This window comes from Scylla paramamosain, chromosome 5, assembly GCF_035594125.1.
Source record: "Scylla paramamosain isolate STU-SP2022 chromosome 5, ASM3559412v1, whole genome shotgun sequence".
Classification (NCBI taxonomy): Eukaryota; Metazoa; Arthropoda; class Malacostraca; order Decapoda; family Portunidae; genus Scylla; species Scylla paramamosain.
The window spans coordinates 4869394-4883918 of record NC_087155.1 but is presented as its reverse complement, the minus strand read 5'-3'; the positions used below and the strand labels follow the sequence as shown (position 1 = coordinate 4883918).

The window sequence follows — 14525 nt, the reverse complement described above, 5'->3', positions numbered from 1 at the left end:
AAGAAGGCAACAGCCAAAAGAAAGATGCAAGCAAAGAGTGGCCCATAGAAAGAGGTGAACATGCTAACTGTACAGAGCACAGAAATTATCTGAAGGTTGGTTGGCAGTGGCCCAGTATGTAGCCACGGTACATGCACACTAGCTGCAGAGATTGTTTCCTCTTTAATGGACCGTCCATTTTCATGGTGAAGGATAGTAAAATTCATGGAACAATCTCCAGAGAGGTGCAACTTTGCTTTTCTGTGCTGTGTGGGGGATTTAGGCATATGTAATTACATATGGGTTATCAGTATGCGTGATAACATAATTAATTGAAGCAGATCTGGAGACAAAAAAAAAAAAAGAAGAGAAGGAAGACTGCCATAACATATGTTCCATCAAAAACTAGATCATGGAAGGCAATTAATATCAGGAGATACTGAATGACACAGTCAGGCATCTGGGAAATGGAGAAAAGTGGTAACTTGATTCTGGTGAGTGACTTTAAAATGGGAAGAATGCTTAGCAAAGGGAAGTAATGACTCATGTGATAATAAAATATTCAGCTTAGTGATGGGAAACGTGATGACCCAATAGGTCAATTAAGAGGCAAGATTAAGAGAAGACAATTCTGCAAAACTTGAAAGTCTATTTGGAAAGAGTGATCATGGGGTAATAAAGTTTGATATTCTGGAACCACAAGATGAAAGATATAAAAATAATAGATATAACTATGGAAAAGCCAGCTTTGAGGGTTAAAAGAAATTCTTTGTTAAATGTAACTTGGAGGCTCTTCCATTGGACAAATAATGTAGAAGAGAAATGGGATCATTTTGGGAGAATTATGACACTGTTGATAAATATGTACCTGAAATGACAAGAGAAACTGTAAGATATGAATTAGCAAAAAGTGACAGAGATGCTGCAAAGAACAGGTAGAGCATGAAGTTGAATGATAAGACAAAAGATTACAAGATAACTATAAAAGGGTCTGCAGAGAAGAGAAAAATTTTGAAAGAGGCATTCCTGAAAGGTGTAAGGACAACTCAAGCTATACTACAGGTTTCTCAATGGAAAATTAAAATTAAAAGAGGCAATTAGTTGGCCGAAAATGAAAGGAACAATTTATGCTGAACCAGTAACAAAAGTTGAAGTTATGAATCAATCTTGCCAAAAAGTTCTCACAGAAACACAAAAGCTGGAAAAAGAACAAAAGTATTGAGGGATATAACAGTGGATAAGAAAGAAATTATGAAATTACTGCAAACTGGGCACAAGGCTCAGATGGAATTTCCATCTTGATTTTGAGAGAAAGTGGGGAAGAAGTAAGAAACAAAGTATACAAACTAACTACATGTTACCTGAAGGGAACATGAAAAAGACCATCTACTGTTCCAATAAAAAAAAGGAGAAAATAAGGGAGATCCAGTGAACCACAGGCCATTCTCTTTCATTAGTGTAATAGGAAAACTACAGAATGTGAAAAGAAAATAAGACACTGATGCTTAAGTATCTTAAGAAAATCAATATTGTGTCAGAAAATTTGGAATCAGAGCTGGGAGTTCCTGTGTCTCAAATCAAATACTCAAGAGCAACTGATGTAATACAAGAAAAAGATGGATGGGTGGAATGTGTTTATCTAGCTCTGAGGAAAGCATCCAGTAAGGTGCTTCATCAGTAATTATTGTAGAAACTTGAATATGAGATGAGGGAGGATTAGATAGGAGTGTGTTGAGGTGGATGAAGGACTTGCTAGAAAGGAGACAGAGGAGAACTGTAATGGAAGATTGTGCATCAGGATGGAAAAGTGTGACAAGTGGACTGCCTCAAGCATTGGTATTAGTCCCAGTGTGTTCTTGATTTATGTAAACATGGTGGCAGATATGAACAGTTATGTGAGCCTGTTTACAGATGATAAAAAATCATAGACTGAAAAGGAAAATGAATGCAAGAAGACTTGGGTAGAATATATGAAATGAGTCAAACAGGAAAAATAGAGTTCAACATTAAATACTGTAAGATATTGGAATTTCGAAAGAGTGCAGAAAGGATAAGATGGGATAATAAAATGGAGGTTAATTAATTACCAAAGCAAACAAAGAAAAGACTCTTGGGGGTACTAGTCCAGCATGACTTGTCATCTGAGAAACAACAAAATTGTCTGCACTACATATAAACTCTTAAAAAACATCCATACAAACTTTACCTATATGGATGAAGAAATGATGAAGGAATTGTGTCATATCACCTAGACTGGAGTATGCCACAGTTGTTTGGTCTCATTACAGGTAAAAAAAAAGACAAAGAAATAAGAAAAAAATGCAGAAAGCAGCAACAAGGATTATTCCCAGTCTGGCAGACCTAATTTATAGTGAGAGGTTAGAGAAGCTGGGTTTGTTATCATTGGAAAAAAGAAGAAAAAGAGAAGACTTGATAGCAATGTACAGAGCTATGTCTGGAATAGACAGAATTGGTAATGAAAACATGTGCCACGAGAGAACATGAAATGAAACTGGGGGGAAAAAAAAAGAAAAAGAAAAAAAAATCCTATCATTGTATTGATGTGCAAAGTAACCTGGATGGTGAAATTATAAATGCCAAGAGCATTCATGATTTCAAAATAAAAACTGACCAATTGGGACATGGTGACAGGATGCCAAAAGTGTAGCTCATTTCTCATACATCACAACTGGATAAATACGACAACGTAAACACACACACACACACACACACAAAAGATGTCAAGAATACTGATCTTCTGTTCTTTCTAGAAAGAAAGGTAGCAAGGTAGCAACTTCTCAACTGAAGTTCACACCTATTTTGTGCAGGTTAAATGGGAACTACAGAGAGCAAAAGAAGAGACAAGATTGTCTCTTCCTCTACAGGATTTTTTTTCTTTCCTTTCTGATTTATGTGTTTTCCTCAATTCTGAGGCATGATTTTGCTCATGGATTTAATCTCTCTCTCTCTCTCTCTCTCTCTCTCTCTGATCTTAATCAAAGTTCTTAAAATATATATCAAGAGACAGAGTGCATCAATCATGAAAACTTTCATCTGGTTTCAAAACTACAGGTTTTGTCAGTACTACTAACTGAGTGGCACAGTTTGTTATTTTCCATGACAGTATTTCTGTACAGCATTATTACATCAGTTATAAATAAGACAAACATTTGTTGGTATATAGCACCTGTTTTGAATGATCATGAAATAAACCAATCATGGATAAGAATAATTTTTGTCAGTATAATTATCTCCTCAGTGTATATAATTAATTTTCTGAGCATTTTACCTCCTTAAATCTTGAATAGAAGTCTCTGAAGGCTTTATTCCCATAGCGCTGAGGCTGGTCAATTGGAGGGATGTCACCAACCCACTGGCTGATGGTGTCCAACATTTTTAGCAGACTTGTTGTGAGTGAGCTGGTGATACATGGTGCACTGGTTTTCTTGCCCTTCACTGCTACATTCATAGATGTTATGAAGCCTAAAATATCCTGTAAAGGAGATGGTTTCTAATGAGACAAATAAATCTTTTTAATCATTGAGTTAAGACATTGAGTTAAGACAGCTTGAAGGGACAACAAGCTGAAAAAAGTTTGTGTAGATTAGCCTTTTGTAATCAAAATGAAGGAGACCCAAGAAAACAGTAAAAAGCTGTATACAACTTTCATGGACCTAGAGAAAGCACATGACAAGTCTGATAAGAAAGCTCTCTAAACTGGACTATGATGTGGAAGGGCAGTTGTTACATGGAATTATAGCAAATGCTTGTGTGAGAATGGAAGACGAGTTTGATGAGGGTTTTGCTGTACAAGCATTAGCGAGACACGTGTAATGCTGTTTATTATCTTTTAAGTTAAAATCATAGAAAATGTGAGGCTGTTATCATCAACCACCATCCTCCCTCCTGGCTCCAAGTGTAGTAATTAACTCATAAAAAGTTTTCCTCAGGGAGTAAGCTGAATTTAAGCACCCTTTTCTTAATTAAATTTGGTTCTCAAGTTATTATGAATACCATCTTACAAATAGAATGAATGAATACAAGGTACGTAAAGTAAGTAGGAAATTCCCAAGTAGGTAACTCCCTTTCACAAGGGACATAGGCCAGGCACCACCACCAGCCCCACACCTCAGATGTATCCATTTTCTCTCAGTGGTAACAGGTATGTTAGTCCCTTCCCTCTTTTTCCCTTAGCTTTTATCATGAATCTTACCCTGATTAAGGCCACATGCACACCAAAGGAGTTGAGCTGAGTTAAGTTGAGTCAAGTCAAATGGAGTCGACTCTACATAACTCGCCAAGGGAACATAATTTTCTAACTAATTTTGCAGAACCATTCACACCAGGGGAATCAAGTTGAGTTGAGTCATGCCGAGTCAAGTCGAGTTACAAATGTGGCCAGACCCGTTTTTTTTCGTCAGTCATCACAAGTCCATCGTGCAGCATGCAGCTTGAGGACTTGATATATCTTATTGCAAAGGGATGTCTGTAGATGGTTTTCTTGATAAACATTCCTGTTATATCAACCAGCTTCTTGAAGTTTTCTGTTGTCATTCTAAAGAAACTGGATTATTTATGAGACCAGGAAACAGATGACTAAAAGCACCAAACTCAGGTATCTTGGTGTTCAGTTCGTGCACCCATACTCTGCTCCTTTCTTCTTTGCCACTGAATCCTCAACAAAACATGTAGGACAGTGAGAGAATGTGTGTCCATACTCCTTGGCATCTGACAGGATAGTGAGAAATGTGAATGGAAATGAGTCAATCTGACAAGTCAAATGACTGTGATGACTCAACTCAACTCAACTCATTTGGTGTGCACACAGACTAAGCCTCCTGCTTTATCAATATATTATGGTTGTTCAGTGTTAAATCAACTCAGACATCCCTTAATGGTAATCTAGACAGACTGTGTACCAGCCTAGAGTTATGGCTTCAGACACAAGGTATTGCTGGCATAGGTACTGTAGATTGCATGAGAAAAGGCATACTACCAGAGATAAAGGCAGTCACTGGAAGGGAAGAGGTCATACCAGGTGTGGCGGACTAAAGATAATGAGGAAATGACTGAATCATCATGTAGTACCCACCAAAGGTAACGGTAAGAAAAGAGTATTGCTTCTCAGTGCAGTCCCCGATATCACATTAGGAATTAACAAGGATGGTGGTGCAAAAAAAAGCTAGCCATATATAAATTGTATGATTTTGCTAAGGGAGGAACTGACATAATAGATCAGAGAATAATTTTCTTATACAGTACACACTAAATCTTGCATAAGGACAGTGAATGCCCTAGACAAAGCTTGTTAGCCTGTATTGTTATATGAATATATAATGTAGCCAGTGTTAATGTATATTTATTACACTTTTATTTTCTGACAAAGGCTATTAGCCTGCAATGCTTTATGCATTGCCTCCCCTCCTCCCACAGCCTTGCTGCACAAGACTTCCTTCTTTCTCTCACCCCTATTCTGTCCACGTCTCTAATGCAAGAGTTAACCAGTATTCTCAATCATTCATCCCTGCCTGCTTCTGTATTTCCACCTTCCTACAACTTGAACTCCTCCAAGAGGGAGATTTCAAGACACTTATCCTTCAATCTTTGACCACCACTTTGGACCCTATTCAAGGACCAGCATCTCAGTGGGCTTTTTTTATTTATTTATTTATTTTTTTTATTAGATTTTTGTTGCCCTTGGCTGGTGTCCCTCCTACATAAAAAAAAATAAAAAAATAAATAAAATAGATAAAATAAATAAATAAATAAATAATATATATATATATATATATATATATATATATATATATATATATATATATATATATATATATATATATATATATATATATATATATATATATATATATATATATATATATATATATATATATATATATATATATATATATATATATATATATATATATATATATATATATATATATATATTATACTTCTCTTTGCTAACACAGGCTATTAGCCTGCAATGCTATATGGATATATTATACAGTTTATAAAAAGGTTACAGATTTATTTCCTGACAGAGGATGTTAGCCTGCAATGATATATAGGTATACATCACTTAGGTAAAAGTATACTTATTACAGATTTATCTGCTGACAAAAGGCTATTAGCCAGTAATGCTTTATGGATATATTATATAGGTAATAATTCTAAAGGTTTTATTATAGTTTTATTTGCTGAGAAGGGCATGTGGTATGTAGGATGAACTTGTCCCCATATAGCAGAACTTTTGAATTCCACCTAACACTGCTAGTAACTTTGTGGTGATGTTCAGTTTCCACTGAGAAGGCTACTCAAATAGGAAAATGCTGCGATATACCCACAGTGACTTGACTTTTAGTAAATGGTGAATCAAGTCTTATTCACTGAGCTTTCCTCTTATAATGGCCTGTCCTCTGTGCTCTTTGCTAATCAGAGGATAGAATTTCTAGTTATAAAAGTTATGAAAGAACCACAGGAGACACTGCGAGAGGGAATCCCTCAATAGATGTTACACTGGAAATAAGATCCTATCTTGAGTAGCCTTATATTCCAAGACCTGCAAAACCATTGAGCTGGAGGGAAACAAAAGCCTCTATTTATTCACAACTTGTTAAAGTCATGGCAAGAAGACTGTGCATTGTAGCAACATCAATAACATCAGAAAAGATCTCAAAAACAGAACAGATAGTAACAGAGAAATAACCAGATCGCCCCTCAAAGCTAAGGCATTTAATTTTTCTTCATGCCAATCTGCCATGAATGAAAAGACCTGTGGTATGATTGAAAAGGCTTACAGCTTTCAGTTGTAAGGCTCATGTTTTGTTTTTTTTAATATTTGTGTTTCATTGTGAACAGATTGGGTGAGGCTTTTTGATGCTCTTTTGCTTTTCTTTAAATTGTTTTTGCAATTATCCAATACCTGTATGATTTCAGTTTCTACTATTTTTCTTGTATGATTATTATAAAATTGCCCACTTGATAAAAAAATAAACTACCCTTACTTGATGCCATATTTACCTTTTATATAACAATGTTTTTTCATATTATATACAGTGAAAGAATGTAGGTTCTCATGTTCTCAAAGTGGTTTTATATATGAAATTTATGGTACAGTGGAACCTCAGTTTTCTAACTTAATTTCTTCCTGAATGCTGTTTGAAATCTGAAATGTTTGAAAACTGAAACAATTTTCCCCATAGGAATCAATGTAAAATAGATTAATCCATTCTCAGACACCCATCTACCATGTCTTAGCGGGTAATGATTGACACTCCCACTACTAAGAGAGCCGCTCCCCATCTCCAGCTTAGAAATTTTTAAATCCTGAAATAATGTGTTAAATGAACTTAGTGATGCAGAACTCATCAAAAGGCACTCTCTTTGTCACCGATCATGTGAGGGAAGCCTTACACACAGAGCAACAACCCACTCACTGCCAAAATTAAGGTGATTATAACACTTAGACATCTTGCTGCTGGGAAAAGCTACTGGAAAAATCCAGTTGTGCAGTAGTGATAGTGTTGTGGATCATAGAGAGAGCCACAGGAGGCTTGGGATTACTCCTGAGCACTGAACCTTGTTTTTTTACATCAAGGTTCTTCAACAAGATCATGTTTAATTTATTTCAAAGATTGAATTACTGTCTTAGCCTCTGTGTCTCTCCTTCAAATATATAAAAACAAAGGAAATATTTATAGAAACTATAATTTAGTAGTAAATTGCAGCTTTTGCTACATCTTGTAGTATTTGAAATCAAGTAACTGTCTGAAAACTGAGTCATGGTATGGCAACTGAAGCAATTACGAATTAAAATTTTTGTTTGAAAACAAAGTTGTTTGAAAATGGAGACGTTCGGTAACCAAGGTTCTACTGTATACATATATTTTACAGTGTTCAAAACACAATGTGATTGGCATTCACAATTACTTTGATAAAGTGAAAAATATATTGGTGAAATTTAATTCCTGTGTCATATTACTAGATAATGTTCAATTTTACTTAATTGTCAATACAGCACTAAACAAAGAGCCATTTGGGAACTGAAAAAAGCCACCTCTCTTGAGTGAATGCAGCTGAATGAACCAGCTCTCTAGAAAGAGCTGAAAATCCCATCACTAATAGCAACTGATGGTGTGGTATAGCACAGCATTTCTCATGGGCAAGCAATCCTTCAGCAGAAGGTGATTTGCTAACATATAATTAGTCGTTGTCTTGCCTCATGTTTTTCTCTCCACTTGTTCCATGCTTCTTTTTGTTGTCTTGCTTGTATATATTCCCAACTAAACCACTTCCCTTTTTTGTTGATTAGTTTTCTTTTTCAGTATCCATTTATCCACTCCTTTTTTGTATGTTTCTATGATGAGTTTGTGTGTGTGTGTGTGTGTGTGTGTGTGTGTGTGTGTGTGTGTGTGTGTGTGTGTGTGTGTGTGTGTGTGTGTGTGTGTGTGTGTGTGAGTGCATAAAGCAGAGGAAAGAGTGTAAGAGAAAGAGGACCTGGAGAAACAAGATAGCGAGAGAGAGAGAGAGAGATAAGGGAGGGGAATGAGGGAGAGGCATGGACAGATGTGGATAAACATCAACAGACAGGTTAAAAAATTAGAAAATATAAGAAAGACACTTGCTCCATCATAGCCACTGTTATGTTTATGAATATGCATACCTTCTGCTTTGAGATAGAAAGTACAGTTAAATTAATGATGATGGGAAACTTGGAATTCTTCTATGTAAAACAAAAACAAAAAAAATGACAAAACAAAGATCTTTTATTAATTTTTTAAGTCAGTTTTCAGTTTTTTACCCAGGTGGCACTTCCAACAATAAATGACAATATTTTTTACAAAGTACCATGTACAAGATTTGATGATCGACTGTTCCTAATTTTCCTATAGTTTATTAATCTCTTACCTTAAATACTTTACTTGCTCCTTAAATACTTTTAGAGTTCATATCAAATGTTAGAAAAATATATAGTGAGTTACCTGGTAGGCAGAGGACTGTTCCCATTTCTTCACATCAGCAGGACAAAGCACAGCACGCTTTGGCTCCTCAAATTTGTGATGTCCTATAAAAAGAAGTTTTTTATTGCAAATAAAAGTAACATGTTAATTGGATTGGAGTGCAAGCACTACAAGTTAAGACTAGTAAATGTTGCCCTGAATAAATCTTGTATTCTGTGAATATTATTAATGTATGTAGCTAGAAATCTTTATATCTATATATAGAGTTTTTTATATATTTTCATGTAACTTTCATGTTTTGGAATATTTTTTTTAAACATTTTATTTTTAGAACACAGAAATGAATGGTGTATCATTACAATTATATTACAATTTTCATCCTATTTACCACTATATGATCAACTGACTTTAGGTCTCTCACTCTCCAGTGTACAATGACTGGCAGATTACACAAGCTGTGCAAAAATAATTAGTGAATTTACATAATAGTATTTAGATGTTGTTTGTTCAATGTCTTTCCTCAGGATTTCATCAAATGTTTTCCTTGGTACAATGAATGGCATACTTTCCACTTTAATCTAGTACTTAACTTTTATCCTTTCTCTCAAAATGACTGCATCTACACCACCTAGTTTTTTTTTCCAGCTCTCACCTCTTAGCTTGTTGGATCATCTCTTACAATGCCATTGCACATCTACATTATTTCAGTATCCTAGCTAGTTTCATGATTGCTTTCTTCCAAAGGCATAGTGCTAAACTTGAGGATCACAAAATTCAGAGTACTGAAAATACTGGAAAAATGTTTGGAAAAATGTTTATTCATTCTGGCTGGATGGCCTTGACCTGTGTGTGTGTGTGTGTGTGTGTGTGTGTGTGTGTGTGTGTGTGTGTGTGTGTGTGTGTGTGTGTGTGTGTGTGTGTGTGTGTGTGTGTCTTGTTGTCACATTTATGGCGTGATTCAGCAGTGTGACAGTGCAGTGGCACTTCACTGGGCTTTTTTTTATTAAATTCTTGTTACTCTTGGCCAATGCCCATCCTACATGAAAAAATAAACACCTCAAACCTTTTCTTTCACTCTAGATTACTTTTTAATTGCTTATTTAAATTGATTTACATATAAATGTGAGGAATAAACAAAAAAAAAATTGAATGGGTTTAAAAAAAGAACCTGTGTTTCTTTTTACAACACTGAGTAAATGCCATGAATACCATCTAACCTTATGCATATATTTACTCAAAATAAAGAAATGCAACAAAGAGAACTGTGGATTCCTGCATATAAAAAGGACTGAAAGAAGAGTGCCAGCCAAAGCACATACAGAAACACTGGCCACCATACAATATGCTTGACAAGAGGGAATGATGAAACCTCTAACACAAGACCATCACATAAAGCATAATGACAAGGAAAATATTGTCAGACCAAATGGAGAGTTAGATCCACTATATAACAGTAACCCATGCAACCAAAGCATGTGTGTTCATCTTTTTTTGAGGCCATGGAAAAAATGCTGGAAATGGAAAGGTAACATCAAATGACACAACACCTGATGGAAAAAAATAGAAAAAATAGAAATAGGGCAGAAGTGTTACACCAGCCACCTCTGGAACTGAACATCTTTCTCTACAGCAATATCAGAAGTCTCAATAAAAAAACAAATCAGGCTAAGATCCCTATGTTAAAAGAACTAGCAAAAAAAAAAAAAAATAAATAAATAAATAAATAAATAAATAAATAAATAAATAAATAAAAAAATAAAAAAATACTGTTCTAGATATTAACTCAAACACATTTAAAATGGAGACCACCTAGAATCTGAAGTAAATATAAATAAATACACCATTTTCTGGATGGATAGACATAATAAATAATTTCCCTTAACTGGGAAAATGAAAAAGTGAATGGAGATTCTAATGAAGACACGCAACAAGCCACAGCACTAATCAAAATAACGGAGCCACATTTCCTTTCCCAAATCATCAGGGGTCCTACAAGAGAAAATAATATCCTAGGGCTGATTATCACAAACAGTGAAAATTTTATCCACTCATATGAGATAAACAAACCAATTATCTCAGATCAAAACTTGACCCATGTCAAAACAACCAACATCCTACAACCTAACCAGGAAGGACACAAAAGGAAAAATATAACAGATGCCACACAAGGAAACCTAAATTTCTACAGTCCAGATATAAAGTGGGAACAGGCAAGATCAGAATTCAAGGAAGTAAATAGGGAAACCCAGCTCAAGGACAAGAATGTTGAAGAGATGCTGGATGATGTCATCAAAAGTTGCCAGAAAATCTGCAAAATCATGTTCCTAAAATATCCACAAAGAACAACAACAATGAAATCCTCGTGACTAGAATTCTCATGAGAAGAAGAGTTCTATAACTAAAACTAAGAAAAACAACATTCCACTCAGCACAAGAAAAAATTGAAAATAAAATTAAAGATTGAGAAAATATGTTTGTAGCATCACATGAACAACATCGAAGACAGGAAAAGAAAGTGGTTACAGACATAAAAGAGAACCCAAAATACTTCTTGATATATGCAAAAAATAACCTGAAGAACAGCTCTACAATAGGTCCCTCTCATTAAGGAAACTAGAGAAGTGACAGGTGACCCAAAAGAAATAGCCAACATCCTCAAAAGACAATAAGAAAATGTGTTCAACACACCCTGTGCTGAAAAGACTGTACAAATACCAAAGTCTTTTTTGATAACTACACATGTAATTTAAAATCAAGCAATGCTGATATTACAGAGACTGACATGATAACTGCTATTGATGCCATAACTAATGCTGGCCCTGATGGTTTCAATGCAAAACTACTAAAATATTGCAAAACAGAACTGGCCAAACCCCTTCAGGTTTTTATGGAATTCCTCACTGAAGACTGGAACCATCCCACAAATCTTGAAATCTGCCATAATCACAGCTATACACAAGGGAGGAAATAAAAAATTACCCAGCAAATATAGACCAGTTATACTGACATCCCACCTTATCAAGATATGTGAAAGGGTCATCAGAAAGATAATGGTAGATATCTTAAAAGCAAATAGAGCCTTCAGTAATGGACAACATAGCTTTGGACAGGGATGTTCATGTCTGTCCCACTTACTACTACATTATGACAAAATTCTTCAGTATATACAAGATGGCCAAAACACAGATGTCATATAAAGCCTTTGATAAGGTTGATCATAGGATACTTCTCCACAAACTCCAAGCCCTGGAAGTTGAAGGACCACTTGGTAGGTGAATCTACAGCTTCCTAACAGGGAGAACCCAACAAGTGTAAGTCCAGGGAGGAACTGTCTGAAACTAAGTGAAGTCAGGAGTGGAGTGTCCCAAGGGTCAGTAAATCCCAGTTATAAACAAAAGATAATCATTTCAATGTTTACTCTTGACTGGTGCAGAGCTTGCTGGACTTAGAAAATGTTGAATTTCTCCACACTGAAGTGCTTTTAGTTCCATACTAGAGACATGCCCCCCAATATTTTTATGTTCAAACCAAGGTCACTGAACCTTCTACGTGACATGTGAGTTTCATGTTTGTATGTAACACGGACCTGATATCCAGATTAACCCATGAAAACTATTAATTTGCAATGAATATTTAAAAAAATTAAGTTTCCTAGTAACCATAAAGGTAATAAAAAATAAAAATCCTAAATGTGTAGAGCATTCTGGTTCTCTCCTAAAATAATACCTGTTGATTCTGACAATTTGACCCAGTTGGTGAAAACAGTGCTGACTCAAAATAACTCATCAAATGATTTCTTATGAATTGAAGTGAATTGATTTGCTTGGCATAAATGCAGCCTAAGATGCCTAAGTGGAATCACTGATGAATCCAGTTAATCTGGATATCGCATCCATGTTACCTACAAGCACGAAACTCACATGTCATGGAGGAGGGTTTGATGACCTTGCTATAAACGTAAAAAAAAAAAAATTGGATGGCAAGTGTCTAATATGGCTGTAATAGCACTCAAGAGTGTGGAAAAATTTGATGTTTTCTAAGTCCAGTGAGCTCTGCACTAGTCAAGAGAAAGCACTGAAATTATTTTCTTATGTTTATAACTGGGATTTATGGGTAGTGGCATATTAGAATTTCATGGTATCTATACAGCTGATCATGTGCTGCCACTCGTGAAGCCATTCCTGAGGCCACCCATCACGACTTTCCACGGTAGGTTCAGTTACATTTTTCATTTGTTTTAGAGACGTGTCAGGCATTCTAATAGAGGCTCACTGTCATTCATAATACGGCTATCCAGTGGAGGGAGTAAAGCGAACAGTGCCAGGTTCAGCAGGAAAAGAAGTCACTATGTGAGATATTTAGCAACAGCAATGGTTAAGATGCAATATACTGACATAAGGAAGAGGTTCCATGTGTTTATTAAGGAAGCTGCCAAAATGTACCCACCTCCATCACCCAGAAAATCTCCACACCACACCAGTAAGGCATAACAGTATAATTTTTGAAGTCCCTCATTAAGTCAGGTTAGATTAGGTTAGATTATGCTAGGTCAGGTTAGATTAGGTTAGGTTATGCTAGGCTAGGTTAATGTCCTAGGTGGGGGGCATCCAGGAGGGGCACAGCCCAACCACCTAGGTTAGGTTATGCTAAGTTAGATTAACATCCAAGCAGGAGGGGTCTTGGGGCTACAATAGGTTAGGGAAATTTGAAATATTTAGGCATATTTCCTTAGATTTTGGAATACCCTTATTTCACTTATTTTTCATCCCCCCCACCAAAAAAAAAAGAAAATAATAATAATTCTCCACAGCCCCCCAAGCTTGAGGGGTTATGGAGGGGGGGTTGGGGTGGGGTGGTGGGGGACAGACTTCTTATCAAGAAATACCATGAATCCTTCAAAATTAATTTTGACAAGTGGCTCTGAACTCCCAGATCAAACACCCACACCGGGATACACCAGCCACCATCACAACACCCTGCCTGAAAATCCAAGATTGGATAGAGCATGATGAATAAACTGGTCCACATGGAGGCCGACCTCACCTTTGTCATTACCAGATGGAATTGGCAAAAATAACAATAGTAAGTAGCCAAAGCATGTCACTATGCACCTACTCACCGCAATCAATTGGCATTTCGCTGCACATGTCTTCCTCCCACAACGAACAAGTTGTTACATACACAATTTCGCTATTTTAATATCACAGGCAATGTGAACGACGGAAAAGAAAATGTACCACAGCTATATATGGTGCTTCTTTAACTTATAATTTAGTTAATTCAATGTCTCAAGTCACTGAAATACGTTTGCAGTTATTTGTTTACTTGGCAGACATCGGATGATCTTGATCTTGATCATGATGCTACAGGTGGCTCGGGAAAATTTGAGCATTGGGAAATTTGAGAATGTGTGTAAGGCACTTAATGAATGGCATTTCGACATAGTTAGAATGACAGACACATTTAAAGGATGACGTAAATTTGGATGGCAGCGAGTATGTGATGACTGGAAAGGGACAGAAAGTTCAGAATAGGATAGGAGTAGCATTTTTGTATAAGAAGGAAAAGAACTTTAGAATA

The 14525-nt window shown here is 35.9% G+C and overlaps 1 protein-coding gene across 1 annotated transcript in view; it reads right to left on the bottom strand.

The window, feature by feature from the left end:
• The window catches only part of LOC135100444 (serine/threonine-protein phosphatase 2A activator-like), a 36337-nt gene extending 22022 nt beyond the window's left edge, over nucleotides 1-14315 (bottom strand). Inside the window, exons 1-3 of the mRNA XM_064003336.1 lie at nucleotides 14065-14315; nucleotides 8967-9049; nucleotides 3269-3472 (exon numbers count right to left, since the gene is read on the bottom strand). Coding sequence (XP_063859406.1) covers nucleotides 3269-3472; nucleotides 8967-9049; nucleotides 14065-14092 — 315 coding nt within the window. The 5' untranslated portion in view covers nucleotides 14093-14315. The remainder of the gene's footprint in view (nucleotides 1-3268; nucleotides 3473-8966; nucleotides 9050-14064) is intronic.
• Between the last annotated feature and the right edge of the window lie 210 nt (nucleotides 14316-14525).